At 37.5% G+C, this 21,960-nt stretch overlaps 1 protein-coding gene and 1 pseudogene across 1 annotated transcript; both read right to left on the reverse strand.

Annotated features, from left to right (window-relative positions):
* Positions 1–1,967: 1,967 nt before the first annotated feature.
* LOC129276711 (golgin subfamily A member 6-like protein 2) lies at positions 1,968–19,330 on the reverse strand. Its single transcript, XM_064095893.1, has 3 exons — positions 19,123–19,330; positions 18,395–18,505; positions 1,968–2,161 (listed from the first exon to the last, which is right to left on the reverse strand). The coding sequence occupies exons 1-3, from the start codon at positions 19,328–19,330 to the stop codon at positions 1,968–1,970; spliced, it is 513 nt and encodes a 170-aa protein (XP_063951963.1).
* Positions 19,331–20,447: 1,117 nt separating this feature from the next.
* On the reverse strand, positions 20,448–21,308 carry LOC129264068 (uncharacterized; annotated as a pseudogene).
* Positions 21,309–21,960: the final 652 nt, after the last annotated feature.

Here is a 21,960-nt window from a genome sequence, read left to right on the forward strand (position 1 = left end):
CACAGTCCAATCTTGTCAAATCTGTAACATTGAAACAAAAGAAGTTTGTTTTTGTTTGCTATACTGTATTCAAGGTACACATACTGTTTATACCCAATCCATTTATTTACCATTTTCCTTTCGCAAGCCTACTGATAATGTCGTAATGAGCTAAAAAAATAAGGGCCGTACATTGCATGAGAAAAGTTCAAAATTTTGACATTTTAAAATAACAATTATTATTTTGTGGTAGTTTGACCTACTTGAGAAGATATTGTCAAATAGTGATATGGATCGTAATCAAATGATATGCTGATATATATCACGTGACCAGTATAATGCTTAATTGACGGTATTAATGAGTTGTGTTGACCACACATGGTTTTGATATGGTAATGGCTTATCAAATATAAAAGTGAGAATTCACATCACATTGCATATCATAGGAATGGGCGGTAATCCCAGGGGGACAGGGGGACGTGTCCCCCCTACTCAAAATAGTAGGGGGGGGGGCACAATATCAAATGTCCCCCCTACTATTTGTGGTCTTTTATGATGGTAAGAAATACATAATTCAAAATCGAGATAAAACATGTATTTTAGGACGAGATGACCTTACTTTTGGGATGATAACCTTTTTTTTTTTTTTTTTGCTTGTCAAATTTATTTTCGTCGAAATGACCTTAAATTTGGGGTGATAACCTTTTTTTTTGCTTGTCAAATTTTCCAGCCCCTTGTCCCCCTACCTTTTGGGAGAGATTTCCGCCCCTGATAATAGGCCTACATCATTTTGCCTGGGCATTGATTTGATCACACATATTTGTTTTCTTTGAAATAGTCAGATATGTTAAGGCGACCGCATACCTTACGATTGGTCTGCGACTCAATTTTGGAAATAACGTAGTAGAATTTGATGCTAATATTGAGACTTGGAATATCTTAGTGTGTAAGGTTCGAAATCATCGTACGAATACCTATGTTTGAATCTGTGACTATGCTATCATCTTCCTCAGAACAAAAGCAAATTTGATATCTAGTCGTAATGACGCCTTTACTCCAAAATAAAGGCTTGCAATCTTTCAAAATGGTTATATTAGTATTCTTTCAATTATTTTTAATTTCAAATAAAATGATATGTTCCATTCACATTTTCAGAAAAAGAGCAAAATGCGATTTGTTCCAAAATCGGATCGCGAACAGTCGTAAGGTGTGCGGTGGCCTTTGGAGCTGTTCCAAAGGTAGCCCGTGCACGCGTGTGTTCTTACTATAATGCCATCTATGATGCTTTTATAATAACATTTCATTTAAACTTTTTTGCCCAAATTTTCCTGATTTTTTTCTCCTTTTCATTGATGGTGGAACTTTTTGGAAGCAAGTGCCGCCATGGCGCACCAGTGCAAGATGATACGATATTTTCGAGGAGGAAAAAAGGTGTTTAATTTCTCATCAAGAGCCCTTACTAAAATAAAAAAAAATAAAAAAAAATCTTCCATCACCTTCACCAGATCCCCACCCATCACCATAATCATCGTTATCTTCATCACCACCACCAGCATCTTAATCATTACCACCATCAGCATCTTCATCATCATCATCATCACCACCATTATCATCACCGCCACCACCACCACCACCATCATCATCACCACCACCATCATCATCATCATCATCATCACCATGCACCATTATCATCACCGCCACCACCACCACCACCATCATCATCACCACCACCATCATCATCATCATCATCATCACCACCATTATCATCACCGCGCCACCACCACCACCACCATCATCATCACCACCACCATCATCATCACCACCATCACCACCACCACCACCAGCATCTCCATCATCATCACCATCACCACTACCAGCATCATTACCACTAGAAGCATCTTCATCATAACCACCACCAGCATCATCATCAAGGTCAACATCGTCGTCATCATCAACCTCATCATCACCGTCTAATACCGTCATCATTATCAATCTTCATTATCACCACCACTACCACCACCACCACCACCAGCATCATCATCACCACCACGATCATCTTCATCATCACCACCACCAGCATCATCTCCACCACCAGAATCTTGATCATCATCAGTAGCAGCAGCATCTTCATCATCATTATCACCACCACCACCATCATCATCATCATTACCACCACCAACATCTTCATCATCACCACCACCACCACCAGCATCTTCATCATTATCATCATCAACAGCAGCATCTTCATCATCAGTATCACCACCACCATCATCAAGGTCAACATCTTCATTATCACCACCACCACCATCATCATCATCATCATCATCCCTTCAATCATCATCGTCCCTATAATTATCATCATCATCATCGTCATCATCATCATCATCAATATAACATCATCATCACCGCCACCAAAATCATCCTCATCATCAACTTCATCATCGTCATCGCCACCACCAGTATTTTCTTCATCATCATCATTATTTGCCGTCATTATCATCATTTGCCATTTGATTTATCATCAGTGTCAGCGTCTATAAACGGTAACTTAATGTTATTAGGGCCTAGACCTAAATCTTTCATTGAACTCTTCTTACCTGAGCGACATTGTAACTGAAGAAATTAGTATTCAGCTCGCAAAGATGTCAGTTTCGTCTTCTAGCTACCCAAATCCGATACCGTAAAGATGCAAGCCCCAAATGACAGTTTTCCTTTAAAAAAATATCAGAAGCAAGCTGCCCTGTAACCTTAACCCTGTAATTCAGACAGCTACGCCTACGGTTTGCATTTTTTTTTTAATTATTCGGATTGATTTGTTAATTTTTGCGCCTCACGTTAAACGCGCAACTTGAACGCACCACACATGTACGCGCAACCTTTGCGCGCAACTAATAACTACCGTGTTTACACTTGATCGGCTTTTGGTTTGCGATTTATCAAAAGCCGATGCAGAATCGGCTTTTGGTTTGCGTTTACACGTTGTTACAGCTCGCGGTTCAGAACCGCGAGCCGATGCAAAAACCTGAAATGATACGCACACCAACATTATACGTCATAATAAAGACAACGCTGGATCAGTGCGCTTACAATTACGTCACAATGGTAAAGTAAATTAAATGAGCACAAATTGCCGATGCAGAATCGGCTTTCTGTTTACACGTAGTAAAAAAGCCGATTCTGCATCGGCTCGCGGTTCTGAACGGGTGCAAATTGCCGGTTCTGAACCGCGAGCCGATGCAAGTTACTCGCGTTTGCACGCTATGAAAAAGCCGATGCTGCATCGGCTCGCGGTTCAGAACCGCGAGCCGATTTGAAAAGCCGATTAAGTGTAAACACGGTAAACAACGCACATGGTTAATAATTTTCTTATAGACCCCCCCCCCCCGGCCCCCGGGCCCCCCGCTCGCTCCTGCCCTGCAAATTCTGCCTGTGAGATCGATCATGATAGTAGCCCAAAATTCTGAAACCGCATACATGTGCACAATCCGATATTCATAGAAATTATATGAAGGGGTCCCCATGTCTGCGCGCCAAAAAAAAATCAACATGAATTTCTTTTTATTCCAAAAAATTGTCGGTTGATAATGTTCCTTATATTCTTATACGTGTGCCAAAAAATCTCATAAAAATTTAAAGGAAATATAATATGATTTTCTTTTTCAGATTGAATTTTTTTTTAATGAATTGAATTGTAACCTGGCGAACTCACCAAATACCATGATTGCAACATCTACTTCAAAGATTTTTATTTTTAATTCCCTGTAAGCCCTATAGGCTATATACGCCCTTCTCTCAATATATCTCGCATTATGACAATGCCCAATTCATGATGTCAGGTATTCGTCTTTCACAATACACCCCCCCCCCCCTATAATCTGTACTACTAGTATACTAGCTAGCTCCAATTAGACGAAGTGATTAAAGGGATGATCCGGGCTGAAAATATTTCTATCTAAATAAATAGAGTAAAATTCACAGAGCAAAATGCTGAAATTTCATCAAAATCTGATAATAAATAGCAAAGATATTGAATTTTAAAGTTTACCAATATATTGTGGAATCAGTTATAATTATGCACGTGGTCATGAATATTCTTTAGATGGGCTGATGATGTCATATCCCCACTTTCCCTTTTCTTATGTTATTACATGAAATCCTAATTGTGTCATTTTTTCATACATGTGTGAATGATATGTCGTCCTTATAATGAACTATAAGTTGCAGTAATGAATATCTAATTCACTTAAGGACGTTCCCCAGTTAAAGTGAAATCCATGTCATTTTCACCAAACTTTGCACATAGATACTTTAGAACCTTAATATTTGAAATATGCAAAAATTAACATAGGTCCTTGTGCTTGATTTTTTGCTATAGAGCTTCAAAGTTCACCTAAATTGATGTTCTTACAAATTGCGCATTCAAAAGAATTTGGCATTTTTAGACCGCCCAAGATTACTACAATGAGTTTAAACCTTTATTACTCTGTCAAAATACATGAAAAAGTCATCAAATTTCGCAAGAGAGTTAATAATTGTATCGTTAGAATGGAGAATCTATTTATAGTGCTATTTGTTTGCAAATTTAAGTTTAACAGCACTGCCAGTTCTTAAAAATGGCGTAAAAGATAACAAAATCCAAATCTAAAAAATGTGAAATTTCAGTAACAAACTACAAACGTACAATAAATGCTGCACTTTATTCAAAATCCATGTCATTTTCACCAAAATTTGCAGAGTTGTAAAGAAAGGTATACCTAAGAGGTACAAACATTAAAAAATAGGGGTTCATGTGCTTGTTTTTAAACTATCAGCATTTTTATTAGAGCAAATGTGCTTTTTAAAACACCAAAAATGCGCCGAATACTTTGTATCTATGTGAAGAAAAAATCAAAACCACTCTACCATTTATTCAAACTCGGGGTAATATTCGTGATTCTTGGCAGCACTGCAGAGTAAAGTATTTTGAAATTGTAGAGAATTTTTTTTAATCGTCCGTGGAATAATTCCACTTTTTAGCTTCATGAAATAACACATCGGATCTGCAGTTAAAGTGCAGAAAATGAGAAAAATCAGCTCATACCCGCAGCTAATCATTAATCACCTGTTCATCCATTGTGACGTCAGCGAGTCAATAAGTCAATATACAAAACATATTTCAGATTCATAAATTTATTTTCAAAAAGTCTTCTGTAAGATATCCTTTTTATTGTCTCGGTATCAACAAATATACAGCTCGCGCTGCGCGCTCGAGTTATTTGATTTTTCAGGTACCCATTATCCTATCAGCTAGCGCTGCGCGCTCGTATTTTTATTGGTGAGTAATGTATACCTCAATAATTTCCTCTATATAATAATAAGCAATTCTATAACAAACTACTTAAAATCCCCTTTTCATGACATCGAGATTTGCGCTCTCATTAATTTGTTAAAATATATTAACCCATGCATCCTATTCATAATTACAAATGTGCATAAAATATCCAGTTTTCAGGAATTAATATCAACAAAATTCGAGCTATCATTAGGCTTATTAGATTAATAAATAAAAAAAATACAATTTTCAGGAATTCTTAATAATTGAATTGTCCGTATATCTCGCGCTTAGGAAAAGGAAAAGAAGAAAATCATCATTTTCATATCGTGACAAAATGTCCTTAGAATGTCCAGGTTCTAGGTCAAAATAAAAATAATAAAAGTATCAGCTTGCGCTTCGCGCTCACGTCATTTATTAAGAACGATCCATAATATCCACTTCACAATTTTCCTACACAGTGCTTAAATTAGTGCTTAAATTGACCATTTTTCAGATAGGAATATCAAATATTTTCAGCTCGCGCTTCGCGACCACATTATTGATTTTCATGATAAAAAATATATTTAGAATGCCCAGATACTAGGTATAATTCTTAAACACACGCACACATGTTTATTAAGATACACAGCTTTTTCTTTCTTTAAAACATGCTTATCCAATTATCCAGTTCGGACTAAAATTTTCTGCTCGCGCTGCGCGCTCACATTATTGATTTAGGATACCCAATTACCAATTATTTTCATAGAGTGACCCATTTTTAGGTCTAAATCTCTTTTTTCCGTTTACTCTTCGCGCTCGCATTGTTTAGTTATATGCCTATCCTGCCCATGATTACAGAATATGCTTAGAATTTCCATTTTTTATGTTGGAATGTCAAATATTTTCAGCTCGCGCTTCGCGCTCGCTTTATTTGATTATTGAATATGTATCGCTTTATGGCTAACTACAAACAGTCTTCAGCAAGTCCCTTTTCGATGAGTTATATACGCATTTTGTTCAAGATCCCAAACATTGCCCAGAATGTTAGATTTTCAGGACAAGATACATGAAATTCCAAAAAATTAGCTCGCGCTTCGCGCTCGCACTATTTAAGTATGGCATATGAGATTACTATGTTTTATAAGAATAAAGCAAAGAAGTGACTTTTACGAAGAAACAAACAAAAATCATCTTTGAGTCGGCCGATCGGGGAAAATATGGGTGAAATTTTTTCGCCCCCCCCCCCCCCCTTATTGGCGAAAGCTGGATCCGCCCCTGAATTCAGGCCTTCTTCAGCACCCCCAGCCAAAATTCGTTCACAGGGCCCTGCTTAATCAGTTGTTATTCCAATATTTTAGGTTTTTAAAGGAAAGAATTTTAATAAACCTAATTTCATATAATAGAATACAAGAATAACAAGTGGGGATATGACATCATCAGTTTGCTCATTGAATATTCATGAAGACGTGCCTAGAACTGTTTTCACGAACTGGTTATTAGACCAACTGATAGAGTGGCAGTAGACCAAGTGGTATTAAACTGATCATCTGGACGATCTCTTTAAAATTATTGTTTTAAGATTAAATATAAATTAAAAACTCGGGTGAAACTAATCCCAATGTCGTATTTAAAAAAAAAAAATCTCAAACCACCCCTATAGCGGCAAAATCGGGGGGGGGGGGGGCTTTGGACGAAGGGTGCATGGGTTTGCCTATATAACATATTAAAATCTTAGGGGTATATTTCGCACGGGATTGTAAAGTCAAAGATGACTTGAACTATAAGGAAATCTTGAGTAAAATTAAAAGACTTATTGGTTGGTGGAAGCAGAGAGATCTTACGATGTATGGTAAAATAAAACTTTTGAAAATATATGCATTTTCAAAATTAAATTATGTTTCTTCCCTGATGACAGTCCCAAAAGACGTTTTTAAGGAAATAGAAAGAATTTCTTTTAATTTTATTTGGGGAGGAAGAGATAGAATAAAACGCAAGGTTCTATATCAAGACTATTCTGTTGGAGGACTGAGAGCTCCAAATTTTGAGGTCTTTGTTAAGACCCAACGAATAATGTGGATTAAACGTTTGCTAGATGGAGGGAAAAGTTCGGGTTGGAAAGCAACCTTCGAATATTTTTTAGCTCTTTAGGTGGTCGAATCATATTTCTGTGTGATTATGATACGAGTAGAATGAATTTGAAAGGTATACCATTATTTTACATAGATATGCTGAAGGCATGGCACGAATTGGATAAGTGTAGACATTTTGGAGGGAAAAGTAATTCCATTATTTTTAATAACAAGCGTCTATGCCTTAATAATAAGACCTTTTTTTATATTGAATTATTTCAGAAAGGTATAGTTAAGGTCTCGGATATAATAGTTGGAGGTAAATTAAGATCAGTTTCATACTGGTATAATCTGAAATTTTCATCTGAAAACTTGCTCAAAATTCAAAAGATATTTTCAGTAATAACAGAAAAGTGGATACAAAATGATTTTATGGAAATGGATACAGACAACTTTGAAATTCAATTGATGACATGGGCATGTTCAGAAACTATGTGATATAAAATCTAGACGAATATATGACCACTTCATTGAAAATTTTCAAATTAATTATGTATTTCATGTTACAGATGGGCAATCCGAATATGATTTGGGAATGGGGGAACTGAAAGAAGTATTTTTGAGACTGAAATGTGCAATGCTATATGCAATAAACACAGAGAATTTCAATACAAACAATTACAAGGGGCTGTGTACACAAAAAGGGAACTTTTTAAATATGGTTTTGAGACAGATAATTTCTGTTCCTTTTGTAAAAAAGAAGTTGAGTCTTACCAACATTTATTTTTTTATTGTCCTGAAGTTAAGCGATTATGGGAAGAGATGAGTAAAATATTTCAACTGAATGAACTTGGCAGTGACGTTTGGAAAACAATTTTCATGGGGATATCTGGAAATACTACAAGAGTAGCTTTAATAAACTGTACTATAATCTTAATTAAGTATATCATTTTTAGTTCAAGAAAACAGGAAATATTGCCAACCGTACATGCAGAAAGTGACACATTTGGTTAAAGAGTATAGAGATACGGAATATCAAATAGCGTTTAAAAAGGGGAAGCTGGGGGTGCACTTAAGGAAATGGGAACAAATCAATGCATACCTTTCTTAATACTATGGATGTATTGGTTGCTTCATTTTGTTTCTGTTTTGTTTATTTGTTCAAATACAGATAGTTGTACCAGAGCAGGATGCATTGTGTGTGGGTGTACGTGTGTAGATGGATGTGTGAGTTTTGTGACGGGGAAGAGGGGGGGGGGGGGGGAGCTGTGAGTGGTGGTGAGTTGAAGTGAGCTTGTGTGAGTGTCTGGGGAGAGAGATGAGGGGGGAGGTGGTATGGGGGTAAGGTGAGTGTGTAGGGACGTTTTTAGGATAACCTTCCTCTAAGTAACCTTTAAAATAATCTTTTATCCTTTTTTTATTTCTTGTACAATTAATATGTGCAAAAGAGATTATTTCTATTCTATTCAGGGAAAAAATCATTTTTTACAAAGTACGTTTTTTTTTATTTTGTCGATTGATACGGGTTTTTCCCCTCTGCTTTCACATTGTTATAGAAGAGAAATTTGGCAGTTTAATTTCATTTGTAATCATTTTAAAAATATTCGTAATCTCATTGATATTGATATATTTATTTGTTTGATTGTTTATTGATTGTATACATACAAAGAATCTTTATTTATATGAATTGTGATTGTAAACTTATTGATTTGAAAGAGGAAGAAAATAAAATATTATTCAAAACAAAAAAAATATAACGCGTCGTGACGTCACAGATGTTGAAGTCACCCACCATTTCGGTACAAGCCAGATTAAAGGTCAAGTCCACTCCAGAAGAATATTGATTTTAATTTATAGTGAAAAATCTAAATAGCATAACACTGAAAATTTCATCAAAGTCTGATGTAAAATAAGAAAGTTATGACATTTTCAAGTTTCGCTTATTTTTTACAAAACAGTGACAAGCAAATGAGACGATTGTGATGACAGACGGTTGTGTCCTTCACTCACTACTGTATTTCTTCTTTATTTTCATTATTATTTCTTTTAGCATTATACCATGTTTCATTTTTATAGATTCGGCAATTTGACGAATATTTCATATTTAATATAATAAAATACAAAAGAAATAGTGAGTGGATGACGTCATCAGTCTCCTCATTTGCATACCGACCAAGATGTGCATTATAACTTTTTGTGAAATTAAGCGAAACTTTAAAATGTAATTACTTTCTTATTTTACATCCGATTTTGATGAAATTTTTAGTGTTATGCTTGTTGGATTTTTATGTTTTTATTGAAATCAACTTTTTGTTGGGGAGGACTTGTCCTTTTCAGATAGATAGAAACCTCAAAAGATGGAGTCTGATTTCCATTGGGGCTGTGCCATGAAAAAAATACAGAACTAATAAAGGGAACTTATCTACATACACAAATCACATCGAACAGATAATCATAATATTTACAAATTAATAAATAAAACTAGATTAAGTTTATACACAAATGAAAAAAAAATCAACAAATGCATGGTTAAAACTATACACAGATAATAGAATACTATGAGGTAAGACATTACTCAAATAAATAATCAGAAACGGTTACCTTTATTCACTTGATAATTACCAGATTCAGTCCATGGACCTGACAGTGTATGCCTATTCGGTCATAATCTTGATCATGATACCAACATTTTCTCTTCTGTTTTCTTGTAGTGTCACCCAGTTTAATTTACTTAAGATTATGTAAAATTCACTGGCGGATCCAGGGGGCACAGCCGGTCCGTGCCCCCCCCCCCCTTGAGAAGCAAAATTAAAATTTGTAAAGTAAAAATGCCATTAAAACATAGGTGTGCCCCCTCATTAAAGTGAAGGAAAATTTTCCTCCTAAAAATGTGCCCCCTTGGAAAATCTTGGACCCTCCCCTGGTAAGATTTAAACCTAAATGTCGTAAGATCATGTCAGAATTATGTTGTAAACTGGTGTAAGCGTCAGGTGGGTGTTTCATAAAGCTGTTCGTAAGATACGAATGACTTTACGCACGACTAGTGATCCTTTCTTGTGCTATCTGATATCCCTATGTAATTGAGTTATGACCCAAGAACAGGTTCCAGTCGTGCGTAAAGTCGTTCGTAACCTTACGAACAGCTCAGGAACAGCTTTATGAAACACCCACCAGGGGCGTAACAGAATGATGTCGGTGGCCAAGGGGGAGATTTTGCGCAAGCGTTAGCACTAAATTCTATGCGTGATGAGTAAAAAATATATAACTTTGTATATGATTTTGACATGATATTCAGAAAATCTCACATCTCACACCCTTTTCCTTTCTCCTTTTCTGTTCTTGGTCGTAGAATTTTTTTTTGGGCCACGGCCCCCAAACCCTTCCATAATTAGGTAAGCCTAACGCCAGTGATTTATATGCGGGTGGGGTTCGGGGCCGCCCCAGAGGCCCGAGCCATTTTAAGCCTTAATATTATTATGCCTTTTTTTTAACATAAACCACGCACATAGACTTTACACAACACATTACTTCGACGGAGTGGCGTACAATCCAAATATTTTGAGGGGGTGAATTTGGGAAAAGATTCTATAAAGTTGCGAGAGTGCGAAGCGAGTGGGGAAAAAATGTTGCATTTTGAAAATGAAATTATGTGACAGATTTTGACATTATTCAGCAAAATAACATAGAATATCGTGTTTCACCTTTCCCCTTTCATTTCCTTTCTTCGCATTCTTCAATTTCCAGGGACCGCGTGACACTTTTGAAAATGGGGGGGGGGGGAGGGGGCTAAGTGGGCCCGTTTTCGCGGCCCCTGTTTTCACCCCCCCCCCCCCTCTTCACGCCAGTGCATCAACCTAAAGCTTGATGCAGAAAGGAACAGGGGACCATAATAGAGCTCTTTGAAGTTTACACTCGGATGCAGAGCCCCTAGGCCTATACTGCATGGGTTCTCGGGAAGAGCCCTCGGTAACTTTGGAGATTTAGCCACAGTAAACGTATAACTCGTGCCACTGAAGGTTGGGTCCTTTGGTTGGGTCATATGGGCATATGCTTATAATAATGTCTAACCCTCGGCTAGGGACATAATGCTTCTTCAGAGGATCTGGACGGTACCCCGCCAGCAACCTCTCGAAGTTCAGTAATTTTTGTCCTTATTATTGTGACATATTATACGCCATCCCATTCTTTCTTCCAGTTCTTTTCAATCCTCGCCTTCCTCGGCAGCCCGGCCGTGTTCCTATAGTCCTTTTTTTCTTTTCCTTTTTCTTCATTTTCCGACTCAGCTTTTTCCCTATCCTTTTTCCGTCCTACCCTTTTTCCCCTTCTTTTTGCATTTTAGTTTCTTTCCCTTATAATTTCTCTTTCCATTTTGCCATATTTTAATTCATATCCCTTGCTCACTCATTTATTAGTATTTCGGGATGATCTCTTCTTTCTCAAATGTTCCCTTTTCACCCCCCCCCCCCTCTGTCCTCCCGTTTTTCTCCTCTTTACGTCCTTACTTTGTTTTTCCTGTCCCTTTAATATTCTTTCTTGCCCCTCTATCCCACCGTGGTTCTAGGTTTTTTTTTTTTTTTTTTTGGGGGGGGGGGTGCTTCTGGGGGTTTACAATTTTTTCGACGTTGGTTTTTTTTTCAATACAATGAAAATGGCCTATTGTGGATAGTCTTATGCACACCAAACAGCTAGTCCCCCCGCTCCTACAAAAAAAAAATCAAATATCGTGCGAGGGAGCGTAGCGACCGAGCAAAAAAAATATCAAATTTTCAAAATGCTTAAGAATTTTTCATCTATATGCATCAGGGCCTGATTGGTGTTACAGATGTAGATGAGGGCATTTAACGTTAAGGGGGGGGGGGGGTAGGACTGGTTATCAGGAAATGGGTTTAAGCCTGTTCACGGTTGTAAACTGCGCACGAGCAGAAAAAGGTCATTGGAGAGCCTTCATAATCACTGGTATTTGACAGTATACAAATAATGAATGTGTATGCGTGCAATGGGAAGAATATTTTCATGAGATGAAAGATGTAAAGTTCCATTCAACGAGGCGTTAGCCGAGTTGAATGGAACTTTTAATCTTTCATCGAATGTAAATATTCTTTCCATTGCACAAATATTTGCATTCATTATTTGTTTTATATAACTCATATAAGTTACAAAGTTTTTTAAAATGTAAAAAAAGGAATAACAAGATAAAGATTAGGTTGGCCTATTTCCAGCAACTAATTTTTCTCTGATAATTGCTAGTCGGTGGATAACACCATGTATCGACAGCTCATCAGCCCTTTGCTTTCATGTTTGTGACGCGCATTGCTTCATGGATCTGAGTCGAGTGCGCACAGTCAGTTTGATCTGCGCTAACTTCATGCGCGCGAACACACACACACACATACACAATAAGTAGACATACAAGGATTATACTGAGCGAGCGCTAGCGCGCGTACCGTGCAATGGAAAAATAAAAAATGCACGGTCACCGTGCAATGGAAAATTACAAAATGCACGCAGTAAAAAATGGACCAAATATTGAACACCTTTCAACCAATCAGATGGCAAGAATCTTCGTTTGAGTTATATAATATAGCCTAAACAATAGTCAAATGTGCCAAAGGCAGACAATAAAACAGATTTCCCAACTTTACCCCTGATGTACTACAATGCCTTTTGTTCTTAGAATTTGAATACTCTACCGGTAAAGCTTACGCAACATCTACATTTGAAAATGATAGTGCTTATCCAACGAACGTAGAGGGCAGCAACACACAAGCGTGTTGCTCTAAGGAAGGTCAACTCCGCTCGAATTTTGTGACCACTTTAAAAAATAAGGTGGGGTTTTGGGAAATTTGTCGAGTTGATTTTTTTTTATTTGTTAATTTCAAATATTTTTTAATGAACAATTATTAGATCGGTTATTCTGGGTATGAATATTAAAAATATTACTTACATTTTTAAAGAAAATATTTAGCTTAAATAATCATGATTTTGACATTTTTCCTCATTTTGGAATATCAAGCCTGTGACGAGGATACCTCATATCTCTTATTTTCTTCTGCTGAATTTCGCTGCACCACTAATAAATGCATAGACAACCACCGTAATAATCGAGGTCATTTTTCTGGCCTGGGTGCGCCGAGTCTGGGCCGGTCGCGCAGCTAGCTAGTGACGTTGATGATGCGCTGGGGCTTCAGGCGACTCGTCATAGATCTAGCAACTTAGACAATGACGTCTAATTTGCCTGGCCTGATTTGAAGTGTAATGGCTTCAGGGCTGATGTTTATCAACGATGATTGTTCAAGGTTAGATTTCAAATTTTAAATGTCATTTGACTTTTAAGTCTATAAATCTGAAATAAAGGCGCTGTATCCCCGAAATCCGGGTCTAAATTTCAACTCTGAGTCCGAGACCATGGCATGGACGGCGAAAAAACAACCCATGCATCGGATGCATTGCATTGGCTGCGCGCTGCGCTGCAGCTGCACTTTGATGATGGATTCAGCGAAGAGCTCAGGGTATCACAGGCCTAACTCATTCCCCATAGACTCGTGTGTTAAATTGGCATTTTAAAAAATTCATAAAAAATAAGGGTGAAATTCGGGGGTCGAATGTTTACTACCAGTGGATAGGATTTTTATCTGGCAATCCATATCTGACCAGAAAAGGGTCCCTCGACCGGCTCATTTTAAAAATAAATTGGCGTGTTTGAAGACACCGTCGGGGGGAGCAGATTCATCACCTCAAACAGCAAAATAGCCCTAATCCTTCCGCCAGTCAAAATATAGTCCAAAGTTGGTGATATTTCTTCCCAATTTGGGAAAAGGAAGTTCAATAATTACCAAAAATAGAATCAGTGTTAGATGGACAATCATATGCATACACTTTGTTAATCAGCCATATCAAAATTTAAAAAATAGCAATGGGTTGGCTCGAATGAATATCTATGGCCTGCCTCTAGTGATTAGGCCCGTGAAGCCTCAGAGAAAATAAGGTGGTTATATTCAATCCCGAAATGCTTTGCGAGTGGTCACAAAATCGTCTCGACGCAAATCACCTAATACAGCCGTCTGGTGAAATCGCTGATAACAACAATCACCGATTTGGTAATGATTTTAGTTTCCTGAAACTTATATTTGTAAAGTTTTAAATATCAAAGTATGTTTTTATATGTATGTATATTCCTCAACATATTTTTTAAGTTATCTTTGATATTGTTGTAGTCATATTCTTTCATATTCGTTTTTTGATCGCTACTAATTTGTTGTTGTATTGGATCGGCATTTGATTTCGTTGGCATGAACAATAAAATACGCGCGCAGCTCAGCTGCATGCGCGTATCGAGTTGACCTTCCTTATAGCAACACGCTTGTGTGTTGCTGCCCTCTACGTTCGTTGTGCTTATCCTAATGAAAATCACAAAGGTCATTTGAGAAAAGCTGATCATGAGCCAACCGTGAACTCTCTCCCGAGGCGTTTTTTAAGACTTTGAACGTAGAGGGTATAATAGAACAGGGCAGGGTTTTAATATCAATGACACCCCTTGTAAATAATACGAGGGAATGTGGTGACCAGGGAAAAAATGTTTGAAGTGAAACCTAGCATTTGGAGCACAGTTTATGGTCTTTACAAATAAATATAGGCGGCGGAAGCGGGGGGGGGGGGGACGGGGGACCTGCCCCCCCTAAATTTGAGGTGAGGGGGACGGTCCCCCCCTAAAATTTTGGTTGATAACCTTTTTTTTTTTTTTTTTTTTTTTGCTTGTCAAATTTTTTACCTGTGTCCATCCCAAAATTTCAGGTGGACCCCCCCTAAATTTTTTGCCTTCCGCCTCCAATGCAAATAAATGTAGGCCTACATCTGCATCATCGTTAAATATTTATTACTGAATGGGATAGACAGGGATACTCATTCAACATTCATAAAGGCTGCAAAAAACAGCCCAATGATCACTGCCCTGTATACTAGTAACATAAAAGTATTGTAGAGAGTAGAGTCAAATCATTTTATATACATCTTGCTTCTATCATCGTGATCATGGGGTAGGGGGCGATCGCCATGAAAATATTGGGGATGCGGCAAACATATCGATTTGCCCTGCACAATAATTTTGACAGATTGAAAAAATTTAAGAATCAATTGCAAAAATATGGTTGACGAACATCTGAAACCGCTATAAAACCATCAGACTTGACATGAAAACCCTATTAAACATAAATCTGTAAACTTTTCGGTGAGCTTCACGTGCAAAATTCTGCATTATATTGTCTATGCCCCCTCTCGCCATCCAAAAACATGGATCAGCACTACTTACTCTAAACTATTTAAGTTTAGCCCTTATCTGGGAATATTATATAGCGACAGAGACATTTTCTAAAGAAAATTATCCTAAAGAATGACAAAAATTTGGAGCGCTTTTGACAAAACACGACAGGTTTAGGGTTTAAACTTAAAATTTATGGCATTTCGTGTTGAGTGAAGTATACTTTTTACGAAAAAAAAAGTGCAAGGCACCTACTTTAGCCTATTGCAGGAGATTTTTCATTTTATTTTACTATACTCACACTTTTTTCCCCTTTTTTTTCTTTCTGTTTTTATTATAAATTGAAATAAATCACAAAATTTACAAATGATTATTAGGTGATTGCAAATCACATAAACACAAGTCGTCCCTGTTTTCACGAAGTGACGGATACGAGGAAAAATTGCATTTTTTTCAATTTTGAGTTTTTTGCATTTTTGGACATCTATGACTTATATCTTGAACCTCAAAAAGTTTCAGATCACAAAAATGTCTAATTACGTTGCTATGACGACATGACATTCAAGAAAATACCAGGTAAAAGGATTTCTTGTTTTTACGAAGTGACGGATAAGCAGCCGCCAATACGTGAAAATAAACGAATACGCTTTGCACTCAAGAGTTTTTTCACGAAGTGACGGAAGGCATATATGTACAGTTTGGAACAGCCGAAGACCATGAAATGGTGAGTTTTTTTGTAAATGTAGGATACAAAATAAATGGTTCATCCTAACATCGTTTACCACATAATATCACCCATAGCAACCATCACACCCAAATGTCACTCTGACAAAATAACAAAATATACACTATTTTGGGATATAGCCTGCCGAGCTACTAGCACGTAGATACGGCATTTATTTCACATAAATTATCAACACTTTCATTTTTCAAAGTATGAAAACAACTTCTAACTAAATCTGTCTGAGAATCATACATATATAATGTTTTTATACCTCTTAACATTAATCGTGTGAAGTCATAACTAATTAAACTGTTATGCCCTAACCCTAATTTTGCCCGGGTTTAAAAAAACAGAGATAAAACTGAATCAGCACTAAACTCTGAAAAAACCCTATGGCCACCGCAACTTAAACTTTGATGTAACAACGTCTCCTACCAATTATCATTTTTTAATTCACTCTATAAAAAGAACTCCATATTAAAAAACGTGCTAGTGTGCGGTCCTTGGAAAGCTAGAATGACTTCCCCTACAACACCACACCCTTATCTCGCATCCCCTCTTTTCATATTCAAATGAAACACCTTCGACGCAACGGAATTGAATAATTCCGTAATTCCGTCACGCATGCCGGAGAACAATTAGTGTTCACCACTTATTGCCGTATAAACAACATTTGCCAGCTATACGATGTAACGCTGGCAAATACATGTTCATCCTAACATCGTTTACCACATAATATCACCCATAGCAACCATCACACCCAAATGTCACTCTGACAAAATAACAAAATATACACTATTTTGGGATATAGCCTGCCGAGCTACTATAGGATACTACAAAGAAGGGGAAAACATTTGACTAAACCTCAATCCGAGATAAAATAGAAAATGAAAAATATAAAAAACCAATCTCTATCTTCTCGATCTTATTTACATCATTGTGATTTTGCTGACTTGTAATGAATCAGAATCAAACTTTTTTTTTTTTTTTTTTTATAGAAGGAAATATGCACTCTTTTTGACCTATGCAAATATCGCTGGCAATAGTGTGTTCCTGAAATAATCTTGAAACGTTTAATTAATTTAACACAAAATCACGTATCCTTGTACATAGTTTGTTCAAACATAACTTTACGTCAGTCACTGGTTTTATACTGTATACTTCACTAGTAAACCATATTACAAATTTAAAACTTGAGATACAGTGAGCCTGTCCTCTAAACTATCTTCCACATAACCATCCTTCGCTTTTTCCCCTTTCCATCTACCATGCCTCTTCCATACTCTGTCATTTACTTTTGCCCTGGCAGCTGCCGTGGCTCCGCTTGCCCTCAAAGAATGGAGACCAATGTTTAAATCACCGCTTACCTCGCTTACGAGCGACAACTGTTTCACGTGTTCTCGTATAGCTCATTTGCTTATTCTTGTGTATCAGAAACTTTCTTCCCTTATTTGCATATGCGGGTTTAAATAAAAAATGATCTGATTTCGGATCTATCCCTGCAAACTCCATATACCTCTTAACAATGCTAATAGGACAAGCATTTGTTTTCCCTTTACAAATAACAACATCATCTCCTTTTCTGTACTGATCTGCCTTACTCTTTGAAATGTGTACGGACATATGATCATCATAAAAACTGATATCACTGCATTTTAAAGATCTGGCCTCATCGAATCTAAAAAATCCACTGAAGCAAAGAATAATGAATGCTAAATCACGAAGAACAAGAACATCATGAGTATCAGAATGTTTGTCGCAAAGATTAATAATCTGCTCATTCGACAAAATGTCCTTTTTAGACACTTTCTTAACGTTTTCCCTCTTAGCTGCTTCAACAATATTTATTACAAAATTATTAGCTGTAGGGTCTTGATAACCTCTCAAATTATGAAACCATTTAATGGCATACAATGCACCTTGAATGACACTTGGAGATTTTCCTCCGTCGATCAAACTCGTCAGGTATAAAGCTATATGAATAGGCTCAGCCGGGATCGCTCTGCCACCCTCTGTGGTAATAAATGTTTCCCATCTCTTAAATGTTGAATAATACTTGTTAACAGTCCCATCACTTCTCGAATGCACCAGATGAGATGCCATGCTATCTGATAGTTTCCGAAGCTTGCTGGTAACTGCTCCCGATGCCTCTACTTCATCTGAAACCGCCTTGCGTAGACCTAAACCTGTTAAAACAAAAAACATGTCTAAAATTGAAATTTCACAGCTAACATTGTGAACCCATGTTTCGGAAAACCGAAAATACCATTATTTCCTCTCCCCTTCTCTACTTCATTACAGGAAAATATGAAATACTCCCTGACAAACGGCTTAAATTTCTCTCCTTGTGAAATTTTTGGCCAATAAGGTGCAGATTTCCACTGCGGCACGATTAGAGTGCCTGCGGCCTTCTCCTGTATCGCTTTATCGATAACTCTCGCTGCCAATCGAGGTGGGGGTACCCACCAATTAACATCATTACTCCACGTCTGCTTAAATGCATCGACCCCTTTTGATGTTGGACAACCCCATCTTGAATTAAATTTTGCACACTTTGTGTTATAGTCACAAGCAAACCTGTCGAATGTGTGTGGCCCCCATTTTCGATCTAAAAAATCAAAAAATGTTGAACTAATACACCAATCATCACTGTCTGATATTCTGCTAAGACTATCTGCCTTCTTATTCCGTTCCCTTGGAATCCATACTACGTCTATACCTAAATGGTAAACCTCGCATGTCTGGTGAATATCAATCGCTATCTCCTGCAATTGTTTGTTTTTACTGCCTTTTTGCACAATACTTGTGACATTTCTATTATCCGTATAACAACGAATATTATACCCTTCCAGGTATGGTCCAAGTGATTTCAGAGCTCTATTTAGAGCTTCCATCTCTCTCCATGAAGAACTGTATTTTGATTCAAACTCTCTCCAAGAGCCAACCACTTCCAGGTTTAAATCCTCACAAATGAACGCTCCATAACCTGTACTCGAAGCATCAGTAAACATATTGAAATTACACGACTTCATTTGTGAAATGGGTATGCCATTAAATCTATCCATGTTCTTGTACCAAAAAATTAGCTCTTTTTCTGCTTCATCCGACAGTAATACTGGCGCATTCCACGATGCCCGACTATTAATGAACTTAAAAACATCTCTTGTCTTCAGTTGAACCATCGAACCCACAGCGGGCTGCATAGATATGATTTGCCCAGCAATTCCTGCTAAATCCCGCACTGGGATTAATCTCTTCCCTCTATTTGCTTTCACTAGAATACTTTGGATAGATTGTTTGCATTTACACATCCTTTCCTTTGTAATTTTTACCACCCCATCTATGAAATTCCAAGACAATCCCAACCAAATCGCCTCATTTTGGGGCATCCATTCACACTTGTCTTCAGCAAGAACAAAACCAAGCTTGCCCAAATCAGACCTAATCGTCTCGCTAACCTCATTAGCTTCGTCTATGTTACTGCATCCTGCGATACCATCGTCAAGAAACATGACCACCCTTTTCCCCTGTGATCTCCAGTATGTTATTGGAACCCTGGTCACCTTTGTAAAGATGTAACCGGCAGTGGAAATTCCAAAGGGTAATACATTGAATTGAAAGTATCTTGTTTGACCCTCAAAATCCCAAGCAAAACCAAGATATTGCCTGTGCCCTTCGAATATTTCTATGTGATGGTATGCTGACTTCAAATCAAAAGTACAAACATAGTCCCCCTTATGGAAAATGTCCTTACCAACTGATGCATCCTCATACTTAAACGTATTCTTGTACAGATGCGGGTTGATATGCCTACAATCCAATACAAGCCTGCGTTTACCTTTTTTATCAGAAACTGTCAAGGGATTTACCACTGTGGGTATTGATTCTACTTCAGATACACAACCTTTCTCTAATAACTTATCAATTTCATCCTTAACGAAATCTGAATGGATCAATGACGACCTGTTATTATGAAGCTTTTTGCTAACTGGCAAAGTATGCAACGGTAGTTTATATCCGTTTTCGACAACATCCAAAATCTCTTTACTAGCCCCAAAATTGGACCATATATCCCTATTTTGTTTCAGCCTCCCGACAGGAGAAGCTTTCTTATTTCCAGAACTTGCAATTTCATCATCAGTATTTTTGTATCCTTTTCCTCTCATATTCTCTGAGAGCTTTGATTCTTTTCCCATATCATCATGAATCAATACAAAATCACTTATCTGATCTCTGCTTGCCCTGGCTTGACACTCATTCCTCCAGTGTCCCGGTTTCCCGCATGAAAAACAAAGCCCCGGCTTCTTGCGCTCATCCGAAGATCCTCCAGCACCATGACGAATAGATGTGGTGTAAATCTCCTGCTCCTTGACGTTGGGACGCCACGATGCCTTGCTCCCGCCATAAGGTTGAAAACGCCTCGGCGCTATTTTCTTTCCTTTCTTGCTCTTCCTCTCTGCTCTCGTTTCTGCTTTCATCATGCGCTTTTCATCTTCTGAATTTTCGGCCAATGTGTTCCTCTCATATTCTGCAACCAACTTCCACCCTAATGGCGAACTGTCCGCCATTTTTATCAATTTCTGTCTTTTTTCAACTAAGTCTATACCTTCGATTATTTTGTCCTTCGCACCTGCGACAGCTCCCGACGTATCATTGGATTCGTTGAGACAATGCTCGGCCTCTTTCAGTTTCCTATGAATTTTCACATTCACTTTATGCTGCTCTTCGTTGCCTTTACGTTGAAACTTAAAGTTCTCGGTGTGCATTTCTTCTATCTTTGCAACTTGTGCATCACTTAGTGCTTTCTGATTTTCATTTATAGACTGGTGAAAATTGCTCAACCTATTAGATATCAAACCGTCCAAGTCTGTTAGCAATTTATTTTGCGACTGGCTCAATTTTGAATCAATAAGCTCAGAAATTTTTGCCGGATCCATGTTCGAAGATAGACGTAATGTAGCTGGAACCTCTTTAAAAAAACGTGCTAGTGTGCGGTCCTTGGAAAGCTAGAATGACTTCCCCTACAACACCACACCCTTATCTCGCATCCCCTCTTTTCATATTCAAATGAAACACCTTCGACGCAACGGAATTGAATAATTCCGTAATTCCGTCACGCATGCCGGAGAACAATTAGTGTTCTCCACTTATTGCCGTATAAACAACATTTGCCAGCTATACGATGTAACGCTGGCAAATACATTAATGCAGCCTTTAAAGTCATCTCGAGTGATTTCAACCCTTTTTAAACGTCTCTGACAGAAAAATCCTTAAAATAACGTCCAATCTCTACATACATTGCCCCACATATTCATTTTCGTGTCAGTAAAAATTGAACAGAGTATTGCGAGTCCTTTTTTTTGTCACTCAATTGAACTTGAATGTAAGTTTAGACAAACCATAAGGGTTTATAACATTAATCAAGACAAAATAGATTTAATGAAGGCTGAGGATTTGGTGAAATAATCATCTATAGGGGCATTAATTTAGGCCTAGATTTAGTCTAATTTACAAGAATTGCATTGCCATTGAATAATTTTGCGTTAACTCGTACTCGTTAAGTTCTAACTTGTCTTTACAAGTGCCCATATGAATAGTATTTGTAACCAATTTTCACCAAAAAAAATCTCAAATGAATACA

The sequence above is a fragment of the Lytechinus pictus genome, chromosome 2 (assembly GCF_037042905.1).
Source record: "Lytechinus pictus isolate F3 Inbred chromosome 2, Lp3.0, whole genome shotgun sequence".
NCBI lineage: Eukaryota > Metazoa > Echinodermata > Echinoidea > Temnopleuroida > Toxopneustidae > Lytechinus > Lytechinus pictus.

Excerpts from the sequence above, each read along its gene's own strand:
- LOC129276711 (XM_064095893.1), bottom strand. The coding sequence starts at position 19,330 with ATGTTTACTGATGCTTCGAGTACAGGTTATGGAGCGTTCATTTGTGAG. Across the intron at positions 18,506-19,122 it reads GGATAATAGAAATGTCACAA|GTTTAGGTCTACGCAAGGCG; the intron begins GTATTGTGCAAA and ends TTGTTTTAACAG. Across the intron at positions 2,162-18,394 it reads TCATCTGGTGCATTCGAGAA|ATGTTGGTGGTGGTAATGAT; the intron begins GTGATGGGACTG and ends GTGATGATGAAG.